Source organism: Fringilla coelebs (assembly GCF_963513975.1).
Source record: "Fringilla coelebs genome assembly, chromosome: 6".
Taxonomy (NCBI): Eukaryota; Metazoa; Chordata; class Aves; order Passeriformes; family Fringillidae; genus Fringilla; species Fringilla coelebs.
The window spans coordinates 53,026,179-53,048,784 of NC_140034.1; the positions used below are offsets into that span (position 1 = coordinate 53,026,179).

General features: G+C 45.3%; 1 protein-coding gene across 1 annotated transcript; it reads right to left on the bottom strand.

Moving 5' to 3' along the window:
- Positions 1-35: 35 nt before the first annotated feature.
- PAK6 (p21 (RAC1) activated kinase 6) lies at positions 36-18,341 on the bottom strand (the record flags this gene model as incomplete). Its single annotated transcript, XM_084207195.1, has 9 exons — positions 18,280-18,341; positions 14,546-14,754; positions 10,059-10,661; positions 6,421-6,912; positions 6,038-6,171; positions 3,242-3,368; positions 2,932-3,057; positions 2,141-2,275; positions 36-203 (listed from the first exon to the last, which is right to left on the bottom strand). The coding sequence occupies exons 2-9, from the start codon at positions 14,747-14,749 to the stop codon at positions 36-38; spliced, it is 1,989 nt and encodes a 662-aa protein (XP_084063321.1). The 5' UTR covers positions 14,750-14,754; positions 18,280-18,341.
- Positions 18,342-22,606: the final 4,265 nt, after the last annotated feature.

A 22,606-nucleotide genomic window follows, 5' to 3' on the forward strand; every position in this document is an offset into this window, starting at 1 on the left:
CATTCCTTTTCCCTAGATTTTCCCCTCATGTAAAGTCAGCAGGTGGAGGTGCGCTTCCTGTACTGTTGGATAAGGGGCACCAAGCACTCCGGAAGTCCTGTCTGGAGCAAGAAGGGGTGATCCAGAAGTTCTTGTGCTGTCGCTCTTTCCAATGGATCCCGTGTCAACATCCTCTCCAAGAAGTCTCTCAGAACTGGGGAGGTCTGCGAAAAAGCAACCAACCAAATCAACCCTGCAAAGGGACCAGGCACAGCTCATGCCACACCAGGCTCTCAAGGTGGGTGTAGTTAAAAGGATCCTACACATTCCCAGTCCGTATCCCTGCTTTTCCAGCAATGTAACATGGGTCACATGCTTTTTATGCTCTGTCACTGCTAGGCACAACACCTAGGTTGTTTTCTTTTGAATGGGATACAGTCAATTAAGCTAAGACTGCCTGCCACATCCTTCCATTTGGGTTACTTCTGCTTCCCATTTTGTTACTTAAACTTTTCTGGATTTCAGCTCAAAAACTCTGCAGTACTCCTGCTACCTGGGCACATCACTTGGGTGGGAAGGGGGCATCAATCCATTCTTTTACTGGTCACAGATTATGGAAAGGTAGTTAAATAGAGCTCTCCCCTAGGTTCTGAGAGCCTGAAAAACCGTCATGCTAATGGTACAAGAAGATGAAGAAGCTGCAGCACCAGTACCAAAAAGCTGAATGACCTCACAGGTTTGTCCTTTGGAAGAGGTGTAAAAGCCTGGTAGTAGCCAGCCCCAAGCATCACTTTGTGACCCTGCACATCTCTGGCTGGTTTAATCCTCTGCATCATTAAAATGGAATTACAAAATGATCTTGGCATTTATTTATTGCAATGCTGATAATTACATCCAGTTTAGACCGGGGGCATTTTTCCAGCTCTGGTTCCCTTAAGTAGATCAGTGTGAAATACTGTTCACACTGGGATATTGCTCATCTCAGGAGCGCTTTGGGTGGCTTCACTTGGGATTGCTTCAGAAGGCACTGCACAGCTCAGGATGAGTGCCAGGATCCAGCCTGTATCCCTGTCTTTAAATCTGCCCGTGCTTTAGCAATGCTGCAGGGATTATCCTAGGCGGCATCCCTTTAACCTGCTGACCCTAGAACTGCAGTCACTGACCACAGTGAGCCATGAATTGGCACCGGAATGGAGGGCTGGATCCACAGCTGGAGCTGCAGTCCAGCAGGACACTGGGGAAGATGCCCACCAGCCTGTAAATCGGCAGTCTGCTGGAAGCCAGTCTGCTTCCCAAATGGAAGCAGAGCAAGACCATAACCAGCTCTAGCTGCCACAGCCTGTGGCATGCCCACGTCACCGAGCGAGGTGTGACCCAGACCAGGATGGTGTTACACTGCCCAAGGAGGGCAAGCACCAGGTCCAGAATGTGACCGTGAAATTTTAATTAGTGTTGCAAAGGCAAAAAGGAAAGAACAGCTGTTGATGTTGGAATGTGTGCTGTTAGTTCAGCAGTCTACTCTCTTAAATAATTCAGTTTTAGCAGCTGCAGATGCTCTGATTAATTGGAAAGGCTGGGTAGCTCAGGATGCTGCAGAAGCTGTTTGATCTCAGAGGCTGGGCATGAAATGAAAGGAAGATTTCTTTAAGCGGGCACTGAAAGGTGATCACTATTTCTTATGTTACTGCTACTTTTTCCTAAGAAACCATGCAGCCAAGTTCATCTTCTGAGCTACTGCAGTGTCTCCATGAGTTTGCATCAGTCCTGAGCTCTCCTGCTCTGACCACAATGCATCCTTTGTAGTCCTGAAGGCCACGAAGCTGAAAACTCCCAAGAGCAGGGATCCTCCTGTTCCCTTCCCTGGAAGATAACCTACTCAATCAACATCAGTAAGCTGGGAACTGCTAGGTCCACCTGAAGCAGCTCTGACCTGCACTCTCTATTTATGCCCAGGTGCCCTCACACTGCCAGGGCTATTTCCTAAAGCAGCCACCAGCTGTCAGCAGCAGCTTGCAGCCACTAAGACCCCGAAGCCAAAGCTGTTCCCCAAGAAACATGTCCTAGCAAGACCATTTCCACAGCCAGCTGTACTGGGAACAGCTGATAGGGATATTTGCCCACGATAACCATCAGGCTTACAAATGTTTGGCAGCATGCTCACCCTGTGGAAGTTTTTCAATTTGGGAGGAGGGCTGTCACGGAGTCTCTTCATTGCCTGCACTGGAGAATCACTGAAGTAGGGGGGTTCTCCATCTACCATCTCTATTACCATGATCCCCAGGGACCAGATATCCACCTGTGGGAAACAATGTCACATCAATACACACACTCAGAGGAGCAGGTCCTCATTTTGTTGCTTTCACAAAGACCACATCACCCCACCCATGACAAATGGTACCAAGAGAGTCCAACACTGATGCCCTTAATGCTTTTGGGCTCCTTACAGGAGTTTAACAAAGTCAATTTTGCACTCAGGACTGAGCCACGCTGGTGTTGCAACATGTAAAAGTGTGCAAGTAACTGCTTGTACCTGGCTGGTTGGTAAACAAAACTAGTCAGTCTGCTGCCACCTGCCCAGAACTCCAGAGTTCCCATGTCTGCATTCCCTGAGGTGAGCCTCTCAGAGCTCACATCTCCCCACTTCATTTATTGAATTAATTTACTAATGTCACAGGCTGCTCCTTGCTCACATCTGTCGACAGCAGATACAAGTCTAGGCCAAACTTTACGTGCAAAAATAGAAGACGTTGATGCCTTGCTCCTAGAAGCAGAACAATCTGGTTTTCTAGTGATTTAGGAAATATTGATGTCATCACCATCAAAGCTGTAGTCATACTTGGGTTTATTTTCTAAATAGAATGTTAGAGACTTCCTAGAAAAGCCAATAGTTATTTTCCCATGACACTTCAGAATATTACTTGCTCTCCTGTTATTAGTGAGGTGGTCCCTTACCTCGGTGGTGTACGGTATCCTTGCAATGACTTCTGGAGCCATCCAATAAGGAGTACCCACCAGGGATTTTCTTTTAGGTACATCTTTACTGATCTGAGCACAGAAGCCAAAATCAGAGAGTTTGACCTGTACAAAGAGAAAAGCAACCAACCTTAAAAATAAGCCTTAAACAACACAGAGGGAAACACCACAGACAAAGATGACAAAGAGAGTAAGAGGACAAGATGAAAACAAGGGAATGGGAACAGAAAGGAAGAGACAGAGGCTGCAGCAGCAGAAGACAGGAAATAATTTGTCCTAGGAAACACACCCTGCCATCCAACGTCAGAAGGATGGAGTCGCTCTTGATGTCTCGGTGAATGACCCCCTGAGAGTGGAGATAGGACAGAGCCTGCAGCACCGACTCACACACTGTGGCAATCTGCTCCTCGTTCAGCCTGCAATTAGAGACAGGGGACTTAAAGTGTGGGGAGCACAGTGATCCTTCGCAGGGGTACAGAGGTTTGAACACAGACACTTTGGTTCCCTGTGACATTCACCATCTCACCTTCACCATTCTTCCATGTCTGTTACTGAGGAAAACATTTTTTACTTGATGGTTGACAACTTTTAAGTTTTCATAGGTTTAATACCGAGAAATTGCACTTCAAGTTCTTTACCTAAGTTAATTCTGCAAGATGCTGTTTCAAGCAGTTCTGACAGGCAGCAGTGCTGCTTGATGCCAAGGTGCTGCAGTAACTGGTAAGACAGCTTTTTTTGATCAAACACAGTAAAGACATTATTCACAAGGCTTATTGTGCAACTGTATCCACAAAACATCCAAATGCATAATTTGACAGCGAATATAGGGATCCTTTAGGTGTTTGCAGACACTTGGGGTACACTCACACCTAACTAAAGATAGCACAGGCTACAAGCAGGGAAGGCACTACTGATTTCTATCACTATTAGCAGAATATGGAATACGAGCCCCAAGAAGCCCCTCTTTAGAAGCTGTTGCTGTTAAGAATAGCAATACAGAAACCTTCACAAACAAGAGAAAATGGTAGAAATGAAAATTCTCTCCTATACCAGGGGACAGTAACAGCTCTGCATGTTTACACTGAGCAATGCTAGAAGTAAATTATTTCAAAGAATAGCTGAAGTACCCAATTTGAGTCCTGTGGATTCTAAGCCTGTCTCTAGCAGTTGTTCTGAACAACCCCTGGTTGAGGACAGAAATGAAATCTCCTCAAATTTGGATCTGTAAATGAGCCTAAGGAGAAGAGAGCACTCAGAAGGCAGAACTGTGCAGTGAACAGTACGTTCTAAACCCATAACAATTCCTACACCATCAGCTGAGAAATCTACACTTGTGCTGCTTGCTTGGCATTCCATACCTTACTCCTTCAAACCAGGACAGCTACAAGGTTGTAGCTGCACTGTGCCACACTGATGGCAACCAAATCTAAGGGATGTCAGGGGGCTACTTCTGCCTTTAAGATTTAACCTGAAAAGGAAGAGGGACAAAGGCTACCTGTGGGACTTCCCAGAAGAGAACCCAATGCCTTTAGGAATAATGCTTTTCCTTCCATAGTGCCTGAGCTGATCCACCTGAAAGCCCTGGGGTTCCCGAAGATCACAAAAGGTGCACTTTCACCCTGTCATGTATGGAATTTGGTTTCAGTCAAGTGACTGCATAGTGTAAAACAGATTACTGGAAGATTACCTCACTCCTGAAGATGTAAATCACTTATCCCCCTCAGCAAAAGTTTAATGACTGCAATGATGGCATTTTCCTTCCTGGGAAAAACTGATAAAGGTTTGCAGCTGAACTCTGAAAAATGTTATAGTTACAACAGATCCTCCTTCCGTCACGAGGAAAAAAAAAGCATTCACTAACAGGTTCAAATTTGTTTTAAACAAATCTAGGCTGAGGTCTCATTGGTGGATATAAATACACAGACTCTTCATAAACCTCTTCAATACTTTTTATCTGTAATTCAGGACTAGCCAAGAGCTACAAGAGTTTCATTGGCCCTGTAAGCTATAACTGGGCGCTCCTCAGGACTAAATGTTGTCTCGCAGACCCTGAGATGCCTCTGAACTCAATTCTGGGAGGGCCTGCCCAGATAAGTGTCTCCAGGGCACTCCTTCCAAGTGGGGTTGTGGAGGCTACAGAGGACAATGTATCTCTTGATGCCTCTCAGAATTGTACTTCCAAAACTCAGAACCCATCAGAGCAAGATACATGCCTTAAATCCACCAAGCAGAGTAAGATACATGCCTTAAACCTACAACAGGACCTAGGTCAATCACGTATGCGAACTAAAGGTATACTATGATTTTTTAAAAAACTGAATCCAATTAATGCTATCAATACTGCCTAACTGTAATCCAATTAAGATCCTGAATCTTCCAAAAAGAAACTCTCATCTTACAGACTTTCTTGGTCAGTCTTTCCACTAGCATTCCCTGTCCCAGTTTCCAGCCTTGCAGGACTGCTCTGAAGCAGGAGGAGGGTGCTCCAGAGTCATGGGTAAGACACGATCACCATCACTGCATCATCAGAACACCTTCTGAGAGGGACCAGAGGCCATCTGAGAACAACTTATTTGCCCTACAGAAATGCTTTGGGTACTATTGAATATGAAGAAGTGTAGATAAGGAAACAAATTTAGGACAGTGTCCAGTAGTTGCTATCTTTAGGCAATGAAATTTGGGAAGGAGTCCAGATCTCAAGGCTCTGCTGCACTTCCCCAGAGGAGTTAGTGAGGTTGAATTTGTGGCTAAAGTTGCACCACTGAAAACTATTTCTTTAATACTTATTCAATGAAGTTCCTGGCCAGGATTCAACAGATATAGTAAATACTTTTTATAAGTACTGTTTTTTACAGGGAAGGTCATCAAGGAGATGACTAGTGGGTATCTAAAGGGATCAGTACTTTAAATTAGTCCCTTCTACATCAGAAGTATTATCATATATTCAAAATGGATAACAGTTATAAACTGTAGTAGTTTCAGGGCACTGCACACACAAGATCTCTGAGGGAGCCAATTTGTCCCAGAAATCCCCAATCTGCTGTCCTGGCTCTCCCATGTTGATGTCTGGGATTTTGCTTTATACCTGATCTGAGACACGATGTCTGTGAGGGCTCCTCCCTGCAGGAACTCCATCAGCACCCAGAGCTCCTCTCCCACAAGGTAGCTCTTGTACATCTCCACAACGTTGACATGTTGATAGTCCCTCATTATCACCACCTGTAAAACCAGAGTGGACAAGTGACCACCACAAAATCACTCACCATACTTCATCTCATCCAACTGAGTGAGCACACACAGCCCTGCAACTACAGCACAGAGCCTTCTTTCCCCCAGCAATAGCTGTTCTTGGTATGAGCATAACACTACTAAAAGGAAGATGATCCCACTCTTCCCTTCCTTTTGCCGCACTGATTGTTCCAACAGATTCTGCAGACAGCAGAATCCCCCTATCTTCAGCACCCTCACCTCATTGAAGAGGAGCTCCCTGCGCTGCTGCTTCCTCAGATCCATCATTTTCACAGCCACCTGGCGCCCCGAGTGCTTCTCCCGAGCGATGCACACGATTCCTGTGGAGCCTTCCCCAATCTTGATGTAATTCTCCAGCAATGTCCTGGGATCTCCCTGGTCCACAACCATCCTGAGGGCAGCTTTGAACTGCTCATGAGTCACAACCACAGGGTCCTCGCTGGCTGGCTGTCCCTTCCCAGCAGAGTCCTGGGGCAGGTGGAGGTTGCTGGCACTGGTCTGGGTCTGCCTGTTCCTGGGGGACCCTGCTGGGGAGGGCCGGCCTGGTGGCACTGCCACAGCCTTCTCTGCTGTTGGGGACCTCTGGGGGGTCGCAGCTTCGGAGATCATCCTGGGGAACTCAGAGACAGGTTGGTCTGGGGGGAGAGACTGGGCTTTGGCTGCAGGACTGTGGGGTGAACCCCACTGCTGGGGCTTGAAGAAAGCATTAGGCTTCAAGAAGAACAAAGAGGAAAAACAAAGAGAGGGTTGGATTAACAAGCAGAGAGGTAAGGAATCAGTTCTGTGTCATCCCACTCTGCCTTAGCACACCTTGGAGCAGACTGGAGTCAAGAGCTCTTGTCTCCAGGTCTGCCCAACACATGGTTTGGATGAAGATCTCCTTAGATGCAGATCTCAAGAATCCCTTAGGGAATGGGTGCTATGCTTTAGCAGCCTCCAAATTGAGGCAGTTTAAAGGGAACATGCTTTAAAAAAACCACCAAGACACAAAACCCACAGAAAAAAACCCCAGCTGCTAAAAAGCATTCCAACCTTGCCACCAAAAATCAGGGGCAACCTGTGCTGCAGAGAATTTGAAAATCTTTTATCCCTCCATGCCTCTGATCTTCCTTTGTATAAAAGGAAAGGGGATTCATGCCAAGGCTGTAAATCACTTTGAAGTCTTGGCCTAATTCCCTTTGGGTAATTACACTCTGCCTACTGAAAACACTTTCTGCACTTTCCACTGGTACCTGCAGAGCATTCCTGTCGATCAGGCATGGAATTAACTCTCCACTTTGGGAAAAGCACCAGGCACCAAGACAGCTGGAGGCAGCCAACATGAGACTCCAGTTACACAGAGCCACCTGCCACCTCACTGGCTTAAAACTGACCTGCAGTGAATTTGGATTAGCAATGCTCGAGGTTTTTGGAGACCTCCCACTCAAATGACAAGCAGGCCCAATCCTATTTAGTGTAGGAGATGTAGTAAGATCACAGCCTGTGGGAATGTGGCTTCAGGATATGCATTCCCATGCCAGGAAGGATAAACACTGTCGTGCTAATACTCACCCTTGAAATGTTGATTAATTAAAATCAACAACATTTAGCAGGTGGGGTACAAAATACATTATATACATATATATCTATATGTAAAATATACACAGTATATGTATATAAATGTATGCAAAATAATTGTAGATCTGTCAAAGAAGCAACTTCAGAAAGAGCAAACCCATCATTTATATTATAGGGCAAAACAAACTTCAAAGCAAAAAGGTTTTTCTCTCTCACAATTCAGAGAGATTATTAATAAAGTTAATAATATGGGCATGGGAACTGAAAACTGCCAATCGAGAATTTTTTACAAGAGCACTCATTTTCCCTGTCTCAGACACGGAATAATTGTATAGGATTTAATTCTATGCACTTTGGGTTTTAATCAAGGATTTTTGTCAAGAGCAGAATCTACATAAGCCTCACACACAGTGAGGCCCTGGAAAACACAATTTAGTAGCATCAGGGCACAGCACAAACACAACTGCCTGTCAGGAGCTCCTTCCTCCCCCTACACCAGTTCCACCCCTGCAGTCCTGTGCTGACATGCTCACAGCAACACAGAATTTACTTCCCAAATCTTGTTTTGTCTCAGGAGAGAGAAAAAAACCCACATTTTACATAACCTAAAGCATGCAGAAGGGCACACAACATGCATGCAAGCTCACACAGGTTTGCTTAACCACGTATAAATCTTATTTCCTGCTCCTGTAATCTGACAGTCCCCATGTACATGTTTCTCTGTCTTGGGACATTTTGAGGTGTCACTGGTTCTTCCACTCCTTCCCTCCATAAGGAAGGTGCACTCAAACTAACCATGGTGCTTTTTTTAAGGCACCACCTTCCCATTTCAGCCAGCTACCCAGCCAAGTGGTAGATGCTCCATGTCTGGAAGTGTTCAAGACCAGACTGGAGCAGACTGGTCTAGTGGAAGGTGTCCCTGCCCATGGCAGGGGGTAGAACCCGATGGACATTGAGGTCTCTACCAACCCGAACCAGTCTGGGATTCCGTGATTCCATTATATCCCTGTTCCTTTAATCTGCAATTACCCATTTCTTACACACCATCAGCTCCATTAGAGCAGGAGATCCAGTTTTTCATCATCAGAGGCTGGTAAGAACATTTTAGATGAACAACTACCAGGGATGGCACAGATCCATCACTGGAGTAGGGAGATAGATTAGTTTTAAAGGTCTTCCCTATTCCTCTCCTCTGACAAACAGCTGGAGTTCACATACTCCCAAGCACACCCACTTGTCTGGTAACTTTTGGTCCTGCTCTTGGAAGTGCTGAGCATGGCAAAGACTCTGGGGAAGACAGAAGTGGCCAGTTCTAGGTACACAGGGGACAGGCCTCAAAGCAGTGCAGATCAGCCCAGAGTCACTGAGACAGCAGTAAGTGCAGTTTGTGTTACACAAGGACTGCATTCTTTCAAAATCCTCTCCCTTTGAAAGGAAACCCACTGTGCCCAAAGCCTTTAGCCTGGATACTTATACAAACTGCAAGAAACTGGATTGGAGACATCTCCTCCCTGCAACACCCTTCAGAACGGTCAGGTTGGTTTGGACAGTGGATCCTGTCATCCTCCCAGTTCACAGCTGTTAGGAATCAACCTGGCCCAGCACCAGCTTTGAAGCCACCATACAAGCCATACACAGAAGACGGATGCTGGGTCAGCCCAGAATGGAAAAGAAGCAATGGCTGCATTTCCTATCCTGTACCAGGAACCAGAGATTTTCAGTTTAACAAGAAATGAGTCATCCATTCAGGACAGCTTTCCTGGGGGAGCTGTAGCTATGAGCTGTCCCACCCTTTACAAAATCCAACAGTCTGACTTCCTGTGTGACAGCACCGTGGGTGCTGATGCAAACCCTACTGTTGTAGTGGCCTGGCAGATAGAGCTATAACCAACACACTCCCCCAAGTTCATTCTGGTTTGCACAGGCAGAAGAATACACTGCTAATACAAATCGTGGCAATTTCCCAAATGGCAAAGGCTTTTTGGGGCTAGCAGAACAGCATTGCAGTTATGCCTTTAACTCACAGAAGGTAGTGACTAAGACCCCTCGTCCTTCCCAGCCCACGCTCCTGCAGCTCCGCCAAACCTTCTGCTGGAGATCTGGCTGCCATCCTGAGCTGTGCCTTGCAGTATCTCATGGAGCTAAGGCGGACCACACATTTCCTCTGCTCAGGACTATTTTGATTCCAACATAATTCATAACAAGAACAGATGGTTGCCCAATGTTTGCAATTAAATTGGCTGCATATGTAACCTCTGGAACTGTAAAGTCAACACTGCAGTCCAGTGAATAACTCTTACCTTGATCTGCAGGGGAGTGCCTGGCTTGTTTGAGGTGCTGGATGAGGGGAACACGCTGCGCAAGAGCCTTCTCTTGAGGCTGTTCTCCCGTGATTTGGAGTTGGGGCTGCCCTCCCCCGAGGCTCTGGCGCTGGGCTGTCGCTGAAGCCAGCCCTCTTCCGGGCTCTTCATGGCCGTCTCGCTCTCCCCCGGCACAGCGGGGACGTGCTGCAGCCCAGAGGTGCGCTGCACACAACTGCCATCGGTGCCCTGGAACTCCGATGGCCCCAGGGACTGGGCTTTTGTCACCATCCCGTTGGGATGAGACTGCCCTTCCAGGCGGGATTTGTAATCCGGCCACATGGTCTGCCTCCGGGCCACCTTGGACCCACCATTGCAGCTGAGGTAGTTCCCATACTTGTCTGCCCAGTCTCCTTCAGGACTCTGAAGGTACATGTCCGGGGGTCTCTCGTCTCCCAGGAGCCCAAGGGACTGGGCTCTCCTCCTGCTGGTGGGGCTCCTGCCCCTGAGAGTGTTCGAGCTGATGGCAGAAAGCTTCTGGATGTCATTGAGCAAGCCAGAGATGTAGCCTTCAACTTCTACAGTGCTGCCCCGCACCACAGTCTGGGAAACACAGGGAAGGTGAGAAACGAGTCAGAGTTGTAAGAATCAAGGCTCAGTTTGTCTTTCCAAAGATTAGATTTTGCACGTATAACCAAAGACAACTCAAGGAATTCAGGAAAAATTACCAATTTTTGTGTTTTGTTTCATTGTCCTTTACTGAGGGAAAAAAAAGTCCTTGGGTTACATCCCGCTGTCAAAGCAGCAGTGCTGTCAGCCAGAACAGTCAATTCTGCTGTTGTGCTCACATTCTAAAAGACAATATTAGAGCAAAACTGGGATATTTCAACACTCCTAGCTTTCTTGTGCTGAAACTGTGTGACACTACATACATCACTAATGCACTCACCAAGCTCCTGAAATATTAGTTCTCAGAAGTTCCAGCATGCTGCAAGCTCCATTTGCAAAATTCACCTTTGCTGTGCCAACACAATGTTCATCTCTCCCCTGAAGCACTCTCAATAGCATTGTGATCAGCGTCCCTCAAACTGCTTCTCTACAGTTTCTGCTAATACATCCCAATCCTGACCAGTGCAGACCGTGCTGTTCCAACTCTGCCTCCCTGCTCTGCCAAGCTATTATAATTAAAAATGATGAACAAAGGGTCACAGCAGCTAACAACTGCCTTGTAAGCAAACGCTGAACAAGGCTTCCATCCAAACAGGCACCAGCTCTGTACAGTAGGACACTTGAAGTTGTTGGTATATTAGTAGTGCTCTGCCTTGTTTTTTTGTGGAACTGAAAAGCTTACCAAAGCTTTTCTAGTGCTGGGAACCAAAATATTTCATTTCTCCACAGAAATTTGCAGCACAAGATCACTCCTACACTTTCATGAACCGCTGCTTGAGGAAAGTCCTTCCCTGGAGTGACAGCAATCTCCTGTTTGCTAACTGAGCTCCAGGGATCTTCTAAACATGCTGAATTAATTACACTGAGACTAATACTTAGCTGGTGCAACACAGTAGCTCCAGTAATTTCAACAGAAAACCACCACAGTGCACAAACGAGCACCTGGTTTGCTCAGCGTCTGAGAACGAAAGGCAGAACAGAAGATTTTTGTTCAACAAGGTGAAGGAAGGACAACTCACCTCACTCCATGGCGCACACACCAGCTGCAGCTGGAAATTCTGGTCTTCACTCCTACTCTCTCACCACACACACACCCCTTCCTCCACAGCCCAGCTGCTGTCACGGAACAATGTGCTGGGGACATGAACTTTTTGTCCAAAATGGACAAAAGTAATTTCAGGAACACATAGGTATTCTCAAAATAAGAAGCCTCCAACAACATGCTATGGCCTCTCCAGAAAATCCACTGCAGTGGATTACCCCTTCTAGGTAAAACTCCCTAGAATTAGGCTCAGGTCACTCCCATGAGGTCAGACCTAGCCCCAGCAGACAGGGAAGATGGGAGTTAATCTTGCTTTGCTGCTGTATTTAAGCATTGCATCAGATGAATGAGAAAACATCCAAATTTGAGTCAAATGTATATGGAGTGCTCTTATATAGCTCATGCCTTACTGACCAAAACTGAGAAATTATAACAAGAAAAGCACCTTTTTATAAACTACACACAAACCCAGGAACTACTCGGATAATTTAATCTGGGACTATATACAAGGGCTTGGCCAACTGGCACCTGATAACAAAAAAAAAATCTAATAGATTGGTACCATTGAATATGAGTTAATTGAAATGGAGTTTACCAGAAAGAGTCAGCTTTGTTATGCAGTCTATGAGAGTGTTTGCATTTGGAATTACTGGGAAAAACAGAGTTAGTTTAAGACGATTCTTTAGGTTTTTTTAAGCCTCTTGGGTATTCTGTCCTTCTTCTCTTAAGGATTTGCACCTCCTTTCAGCTTTTACCATCCTCAGGTTTAGTAAGTCAGATGTGAAAGTCCTAACCAGCATAAGGCCCAGGGCAAACTCCAGGAAATCTCTTCACACACTTCTATTTCACACGTTTCTGATTCAACAGTGATGCCTCACTATTTTTTGAGGATCCATTGCCTAATACTTGAGGAAACTTGGTTTGCTCTGGAAACGCCATCGGTGCAGTGCCCAGAGCCTCACTGAAGTCAAGATACAGGGGAGTGCTATCACTTCTTCCTGACCCAAAGCCCCCTACCCTGTGATTAATGAAAATTGGGTTGCTTGACGTGATGCTTTTCTTGATAAATCCATACTGGCTGCCAGCTATTACCCTGCTATCTCCTTGGAAGTGGCTGCAAATAGATTACTTGCTTATTTGTTCCAGTCTCTTTCTGGGGATAGAAATTATTCTGACTGATCTGCAATTCCTTGAATTTCATTAGGCCCAGATGACTTGAAAATATGCAACTTCTTAGCTAAGTCTCATTTCTGTTCCTGTTCTTTTCTTATTTTGGCCTGCATTCTCATCCCTTCATACTCATGCTAATTGTCAGCCCACTAATCACACTTAATGAAGACCAGAGAAAAATCATTAAACACTTAGGAATTCTCAGTATCATCTGTTAACTTTCTTCCAAAACCAGCAGTGAACAAATTCTTTCCTTCATCCTTCTTCTCTTCCTCATTGCCCTCATGATGTGTCCTTAGAGCCCTTTATGTTCTTTGAGAATAACATCTCTTTTTGTGCATTGCCCTTCCAGTTTTGCTCCTACATGAATTTCTTTTCTCTTTGCCCTTTATAACTTGACCTAGTTTCCACCCTTCTGAGCAATCCTCCTGCAGTTTAAGCTCATTACAGAGCTCCTGATCTAACCAAGTTGGTCTCTCATTACACATTTTATCTCTCCTCTGGATTGTGCTCCTATCCTCTACTACATTTTGAACCTCAAAGCACATTCAGGACACCAGGCAATACCTCCCTGCCTTTTTTTTCCCCCTACCTATTCTTCCTAAGCAAGTTTTTCCTTTATAAACCAGCATTCTGCTCAAAGATCCTGACAAGCCATTTCATTTGCAGGTTTGATTATGTACTGAAGCTTACATTAAACCAAATATAGTCCCCTTTATTCTCCGTGCTTTAAGCACCTGTACACAAAAAGCTAAATATAGTCATCAGATAGCCAACTCTTTTTTATATCCCTCCTAAAATCCAAGTAGCAACATCTCTGATTTACAACACACCTTTCAGTTTTTAGGCCCCTGCAGGGTTTGGTTTTTTTTAACTGGGAACAAAAACTTCTTCCAAGCAAGCAAGATTTTAAGCACAATATTTTTGTCACCATCTTTCATTTCCTTTCCTGAGCGGTCACCATGAAGTTGCCTTTTCCTCGCATGTTCCTGCTGCCACTTACACAGTCTCCAGATGCCAGTACCAGCAGCCATCTAAACCCACCCATCTACAGGAATAACTTATTTTTCCTTACTGAAGGACATTGTCCCATTACTATGTCCCACTTTCCATTAAAATGCTGGTTTATTAGACATTTTAGCCCAGACCCTAGTTTAGTCATTGTGTTCCTCACTGGTCCATGAAGGCAGTGCTACATCGCTCTCTCCCACTTAGGCTTCCCTGGCAACTTAATTACCAGCCAAATTTGCTCACCCACAAGAATGACAAACCTTCTAAAACAGGTCTCTCCCCAAATTCTTCTCTTGGCTTCCCTGTACAACAGCTGAATGCATCCTGGGTCCTGTCAGCTACCACAGGAGCTTTCACAGGTCCCCATCACTGTGACAGGGAGCCAGCTGGTTATTTCAACAGTGACAGCAACAGGTCAGGATCTTACTGTCCTTATTCCTGATTAAGTTACTATCACCTTGGGCTATCAAAGCCTAATATCCACTGAATTCCATACAGATACCACCCTTAGTCCCATTTATGGGGTACCAGAAGCAGTGCCTCAACTTGGAGGCAACTCCCTGAGGAACAGGAAAGAACTGTCTGTCTCCCTCACCTTCATAGGCTGGAGCTGCATCCTTGTGATTCTTGAAGGGTCTACCACTGGCTTGGGGCGCCTCAGTGTGTCCAGAATATTCTGCCATTGAGGTGGCAGGCCCACAAATTTGCCCTCCTTTGGGTCAAATGAGGTGTGGACACGATGCTCAAAGTTCTGCGGGGCTGAGATCTCTGGGCGTTTCTTCTTCTTCTTACGGAACATGATGCCTGAGGGGGAGAAGGCAACACGGTCAGTGCCTGTCTAGGGCTGAAGTGCCCAAGCAGTAAAATCAGGTATCAATTCTGAGTTAATTATGTTGTATTGAGAACACTTTCCAGTGAAAAGCAGTTTATCAGGAGCTGATCACCTGCTTTTATAGATGAGGAAACAGACACCAAGAGAGCAATGATTTTGCCCAATGTCACCTTGCAGGTTCATGGCTCAGATGGGATTTCTAGTGACTTCCCTTATTTCTACAAATTCATATTGCCTGATAAAACTATTTAAAAAGTAATTAAGAGATACATATTTATATTTTACCTGCTTATACCTACATTAAATGGCTTTGGGGTCCAGCCAGTTAAACAGCATTGATTCCACCACAAGGCTGAAATTTAAGGTGGCAATGAACAGGGCTCAGGTTGTCTTTTCACTGCTTACTCCAAGTAAGTAATATCTACTTGGTTCCCATTTAAGGACAGCAGAGCTGTTGTCAAAGGAAGAGCTGCCAGAGACTGACTCTGGATCTCAGTTTTTCTTGCTTAGACAGAGGGCTCGGGAGGGAGAGAGGAGGCGGTAGGTGGAAATCAAACTCTGTCAGCAGGTAGCTGAAGAAGCTAAAATTAAAAACTAAGATTCTTTTCCCTTGGGGGCTTGAGAGAGACAGCTTGTGTGAACAGCCAGTGCAAGTGCAACAAGCCAGAAGCACCTAACACTGAAATATACCCAAACACAGAAGACTTCAAAATCTGAATTAAGAATTTATAAACAAATTTATAACCAAAAAAGACACTTAGATAGAAAGCTCAGAGACTGGACCTTTCTGAAATGGGGAAGATATGAAGGAAAAGGAAGAACCAGAGTTTTGGATGCAGACAAGAGGTGAGAAAGCTGGGGGACTGCAGTGGATTGACACAACCTCTTCACAAAAACCAGATTGGGAAGATAGGGTGAGGTAAGGAGATCTTCTATGGAGAGCCAGGTTTTTCACAGTGGGGAGTGGTGGGAGTGAGAGACAGACAGGCATATATCAAAACAGGAGTGGTCCCAACAGCATAGAAGGAAAAGCTTTCCTGTGACCAGGAGTGTCCAACAGTGGAGCAGCCTGCCCAGACAGGCTGGGCAGGCTTCATCCTCAGGGGTTTGCTCTCAAAGCCAAAGCATTGAGTAATCCAGCCTGACCCTCCAAGCTGACCCTGCCTTGAGCAGGGGGGTTGGGCTGCACTTTTCAAGGTCCCTTTTCCCCTGAAATGTTCTTTGATTCTATTCACTCCTTTAGGAAAAAGCTGCACAGGTTTTTTAAAGCAATTAACATCTGCCAATAAACAAAAATAATAATATTTATATGCTCTTCCATTTCCACAGACAACATTCCTATTGGCATTTGCCTCCCACTAACACTGCTTACAGCCATGAATGCCATCCCCTCCCTGACATCAGGCTTAAGATTTTTGCCACTTAATCTTCAGCTTTGTAGCAGTCACTCTTCCCCTGTACAGGACCTCAGCTTCCAACTATTTGTGCTGAATAAATATTTACAAGGGTCAGAGAGACAGACCACATAGACAGATAACCTGCTGTGGTGTAGACAGGAACACACTTCTGGAGGACACTAGTCTCCAAAATCACCATATCACAGTGAAATCTATGTCAAACATTTTCCAGATTGTCCCACTCAAAACTTGTTTAGGGAGCAAAGTGCAGCCACCACCTGAACAATGACTTTGCCCCCTGGTGCTAGACTGGGGTCTTGAAAATCCAATACACAATGGCTCCCAGTTTGGTTACAATGATCCTGCAGTCACAGGGATAGGAAGTGTTTGTACAGCAGAGAAGGACCTTTGACTTTGCTCCATCTAACCCCCATTCATGCAATCCATCCTTGGTGAAACACCAACTTCACATGCCCTGTCCATTTCAACAGCCTACCAAAGATACCTCACAGGTGAAAAAGAAAACAAAAGTTTAGGAAAGAAAAGGAAAAAAACCAAAAAGCTTACAAAAGAGGCTGGAAGCAACTGCTCTGCCTAGAAGAGATTTTTCAGCCAGAATAATCTTTGTTTAGAACAAGCTCCAATGAAAAGCCAAATAGATCTTAATGGAGAGCTTATGGGAAGGGTGTCTGTGCTCCAGGTCTGTACTGCAGCTCCTCAAACACAGTGATTCATCTCTCAGACCCCTTAGGTGCTGCTTATTAACTAATAATCCAGACTAAAGTCAGAGGGCAATTCTTTAAGGAAAAAAAAAGCGCAGACAATCCCTGAAAGGAAAGATACTCTAATAGCTCGTGGTGTTAGTAGTGCTCAAACCAACAGCTGGAGCTGCTGAGGAGCTTGAGAGCCTCCAAGGAAAGCAGGGAGTATCTCTGTAGTATCACAGCAAGTGGTTCAGTCCTGAATCCTTGACTACATGTGAGCTATGACAGCTCCTTGATCCACCTTGACCCAGCCACAGCAATCCCAATGATCTTACTATTTCAACCAGTACCTCTTCTGTTCCTACTCGCACAACTTCATAATGAGAGGATACCCAGGGCACAGCAGACAGTCTTAAGTTTGCTTTTTAAGTGCTTCATGTGGCAAAGGGTCCTGTAAAACAGGAATGCCACAATCATTAGAACTTGTAGCATCAATGGTTTTCTGAACATGTCAGTATTTCCTCATAACAAGAATGATTCTGGCTTAAGTATTTCAAAATGCAAAATTTTAAAGCCCAGGTGATATTTTGGCCCCAACCAGAACAGTGGCTCTATTTCACCATCTCAGTTTGCAGAAGCATAAACACAACACTACATTTGTATATTTACATAAAATCCCTATCCCTGACAATCAACATGTGGACTACAGCTGGATCCCATAGCCAAAAGCATCCTTCCAAAACCCAGAAAGGAGCACCTACTGAGTTCACGGTCAGTTTAAAGTGACTGGTTGGCATGGCCTGCATCTACCTTATTGGCTTAAAACAGACAGCTTAAAAACAACAAAATATAATCAGCTCCAAATACAACACACCCCTGGGCATCCAATGGTATTTGCTCTACATGGTCAGCATCAATCCCCGATTATAAAGAGATCAGACAGGTGGTTTAAAGGTAAACTGCATTCGGATCAAATTAAATACATATACTAAAAATAGTTATTTGAAATCCAATGAATTGTAATAATCTTGGTAGGCTTTGCATCTCATTGAGGAGGTCTGTATTTAGCAGTCTCCTTTCACTTTTTGGTTTTCATGCAAGATCTATTTACTTGTATTTCCAATACCCAGCTAAAAAAGGTTTATTGCTAAACAAAACACATAAAATCAGGCCTTTTCTAAGTCAGTGAGAAATTCATAAGAACATTTTATGCATATAAGATTTTGTAAATCAAGCCAAACCTGTATTTAAACATAGACAGCATCCCTTTAATATAACAACACAAATACTGTGACACTGATTTTATAATAATCTACTAGACTTTAGTCTTTCATTCAGTGCTGACAACTGTACTGTAAGAAATGTCACAAACATAAATAATAAAAGTCACTACCACAAGACAAAAGCAGTCGGAGATTGAAATTCTCTCAGCGATCCATTCCTGCTGCCTGGGAAACCACGTTAGGTTTTTCAACTCCAGATATAGCTGTTCCTAGATGATACAGTTCCAAAAGCTGTCACATCTGCCAGTGAGCACGAGAAAAAACCCCACAGCCAGCAGATCCAGAGCAGGGGGAGGGATCAGCTGGGAAGGAGGGGCAAGAAGAGAGAGGGGTCAGCCTCAGATGAGAGGAAGGGGTGGGAAGATTAAGGATGGAAGGGGGATGAGTGTTAGTAAGGAAGAGAGGAATGGTTGGGAGACAGGCAACCCGAGGAGAAGGGCACAGAAAAGAAACAACATCACCCGGAGGGGGAAAAAAAAAAAAACAGAAGTAGTAGATAAATGTTATCAGGAGTGGCTCGTTCCAACGCCCAGACAAAGGCAGCAGCATGCATTGCCTTTTCACCCGACCTGCCTCCACCCTCCTCACGTCCAGCCACACGTTCGACTAGGACACAGCGCCATACGGACCCGTGCTCATACCCTCCCTCGCTCACACATGCACTTGATGATAGCACGGCAGCACAGAGCTACTTCAGTCTCACTTGTGCAGTTTCCAGTTAAAAATAAGCTCTCCCTCCCCCTCCTTGCTGCAGCACTGAACTCACTCATCAGCTCATTGCGTCGCTATCGCAGATCTGAACGCAGTTCCCTACATTCCTCCTGCCCCAGACGAGAGATAACGCTTGGTCTCTGGGCTCAAGAAAGCCATTCCCATCATTTCCAAGTCCTCCCACAGCTGATCTGCCAAACTGCTCTGGCCAGCTCCAAGAGGAGAGGGAGAGAAGGAGAGAAGGAGAACTCTTCCTACAGGACCTGAGGAACTGCAATATGGAGATTGAGTTTGCAGTAGGAAGATGAAGATCCCAGAGACCACACCAATTAAAAGGAAAAATGTATTTCCATACTCTGCTACTCAGGTCACTGTCATGTGCTGCATTTGAAATGGATTACAGGTTAACTAGGCCATTATCCATGCATGTCATATGCATGTGTTCACACAAATGTATGTGTGAATATGCACACATGGAATTTCACTGCATCCCATACCTTCTAAAATACTCATGTTTGCCTTCCTGAGGTTTCCAACGCTCTTAGTATTTATAACAAGCCATAAACTATAACAGCAGTTTGCAAATAAAGGAAAATGACAGGTTAGGTCCCTGAAGAGCTGACAAACCCAAATGTGACTTCACACAGCAGGGAATGGCAACAAGGGTCAGTGAAAGGGAAAAAGAAAAGCCAAACAGTCCAAAATCTGAAATGGGATCTAAGAGCACTGTCCTGATACCTTCTACATTTGTCTGCAATTCTAGTTTTAGAAATACTGGTTGAAGTACTTTTTTCCTCCTAAAGGAAGAGTGGGTATTTCCTTGCCGTGCTATCCCTTTCCTCATTCCAAGTCCTTTCCTTCTATTCCTTTCTCCCTCACCAGCCCCCCATGGCAAAGCTGCATGTTGGAGCAAAGCAACAGCACAGCAAACTGATGTAATGCTCTAAATCCTGCCCAAACACACATGAGAGCACAGATTAATATTACATTAGAAATAAGCTTAGGGAGAGACATATTTGTTATATTGGTGGGTTTATTTCTGAGGAATGAGAAGAACAGCACAACTGGCTTGACATTTTTTGGCCATCCTTCCACTGAGCAGGGTCTGAAGGTGCTGCCTCTCTCTCTCCTGCTCCATTTCCTTGCTCATAAATTAGGACTAAATCCCAGTGAACGCCTATTTGCTCAGCTTGTTTGGGACACTGCTGGGTTACATACTTTTAGATGTGTTTTAGTTGTATACCAAATTCATTCTGGGACATATATTAAAGTGCTAGCAAAGAAAAGACCTCTTGAACTTTACAAAACCAGCACAGGCATGTACCAAATGCTAATGGGCTTTATCCCTTAACAAATAACAAAGTTTTCCATTATTTACAGTCCCCTAGAAATCCCAGCTGAAGTCACCGTCCCATTGTGTCTGTCTCTGAAGTCAGGCCCCACCCTCTAGAGGTTTCATCTAAACAGACTAAAGATGAGGAAAGGGAATTATTATCCTCATTTGCAGATCAGACAAAAAAAAATTACTAGCCCTGTTTCTTCCCATCTATGTCTAGATGAGCAGATCTACAACATCTTCCAGGTATGTCTCCTGGCTGCTTTTTAACTTTATATCAAGGCCAGATCCAGGCCCAACACACCCTGGTTTGGATGGAAAACATGGGTGCAGGGCCCCAGCAGAGGCCAAGAAACACTCTCACCACAGGTTGGTTCTGGACACCAGCATGTAGGTCCAGAAGCCTTGACAGAACTAAGCAGCACAGATGGAAATCACACCCAAACCTCAACTGCAGTGCCTTCATTACAAGACCAACCTTTCCCCCTTGAGCTCAGTGTGTGAGAGGGTGCAGCCACCAAATGCTGCTGCAGCACCAGGGAAGGCGGCTCACTCATCGTGTCCTTGGCATGCAGAGCCAGCAGGACGTGTGCTGCAGGTCACCAGGCTGAGACCAAAGCCACAACAACTCTGACCCTTCTCCCCCACCTTTTATGTGATTCATGTGGCTCATGTCCTGTTCTGGCTATACCAAGCCACGCTGTGCTGCACCTCTGACACTCACCCACACCTACACCCCTCCCTGACCCCTATCCAAAGAGCAGCTGCATTGTTCCACATGGATTTCCCCACATTATTTTGCCATGAAGGATGCATCAGGGTTAAAAATAGGTTGCTGTATTTTGCTGGTAATCCAAAGCACCACAGAGCTTCAAGACAGGGCTTGATGGATTCAGGGCTTCACTCTCCACTGTCTTGTGTGACAGATCCATTCAAAACCAGCATAAAAGTACTATCGAGATTAGAATAAGAACTTTTCAGGTCCTGTCTCCAAAAAATCACATGAATAGCAACATCTTACATATCAGACAAGAGGTTACATTGGGACAAGCCAAGGGGCCACATCTGGCATGTGGGGTCACATGGCAGGGGAAGGAGCCAAGGCACTAGGCGCCACATCCTGCAGCTCCATGTGAGCCCTGGAACCTCAGCGTGCTCTTGCACTGCTCACAGATCCAGCTGCCTCTGGCACGCAGGGTTACGAGAGGGAAGCTGCAGCTCCGTGTGCAAATGGGCACAGCACAGATTTTACTGTATGCAGGAAGAGTCACACACTCAGGGAGCAGGGCTGAATTCTCACAAGCAGACCTGTCCCAGCAGAGGCACTGGTGACGACCGTCCTGAATCACCATACTCACTCCAGTAGCACATAAGGGGTTGACAGAGACACCCCAGCAATTCCCCAGATGACCCAAGTATAGAGACGCAAGAGTTAAACTTCCTTCCAGCCAACACTAAACAATCTCCGTCCCTAGTTATGCTCATCATGTTCTCCCAAAGAGAGATACAAATATATTTAATTGCTGTCAGCAGCTTGCAAAGCAGTTTGCTTGTGTTATCCCCACAGGATCACTGATGGGAAAACTCCAGCCCAGGCAGTGCCCCCCAAAACATGGAAGGACAGATTTGCTTAACCCCGCAACCTGCCTGACTCTCAGTGCCTTCCTGCTCACTGCTGCCAACACTGAGATGCAAATTTAAATTATAACAGACAAGTCTTCTCCCAGGGAATATCAGTTATCCTGCTCTGTTTGCCACAACTGTGAGTGTTCACACAGCCCTCTGTATGTTAAAACCTGAGGTGCACTCCTAACACGAGATAAATGACTGCTATTGGCTACAGCTACATTCCGTTCATCAATTAATTACAAAATAATCTAGTTACTAACACTACAAGTTAAATGGCTGAGCTCTAGGGAAAGTGTAATTTCCTGAGATATTTTTGAGGGAAATAGATTCCAACTTTTAGTCTCTGGGCACCCTCCATTCCCACTGTTCTCTTTTGCCAGACAAATGGAAGGTCAGCCTAAGAACAACAGTACCATTGGTAAGACCAAATGGCAGTGCATTAGTCCTCGAACCACATGGTAATCCTGCAGCTTAAGAAACCATAATGAGGAATTCTTTAAAAACAAGACCTGTAGCAGCCAAGTGCTGATTTTGTGCTTCATTGCACTAAGCCTATGGCATTATAACTCAAAGTCAGCGAGACTGGCGCAGCAGCAGCGTTGGTGCCACAGACAAGGAAGCTGCTCCCCAGTCCAGAACCCTCCCCCCCGACAAGGTGTCAGAGGTTGCTGGGCTCTCTGCAGCCCTCAGTGCTGAGTAGCACAGCTCCTGGCGAGCCTTCAGCTATTCCTGCTCACTTGTGTCCTGTCGAGGTACAGCACTCC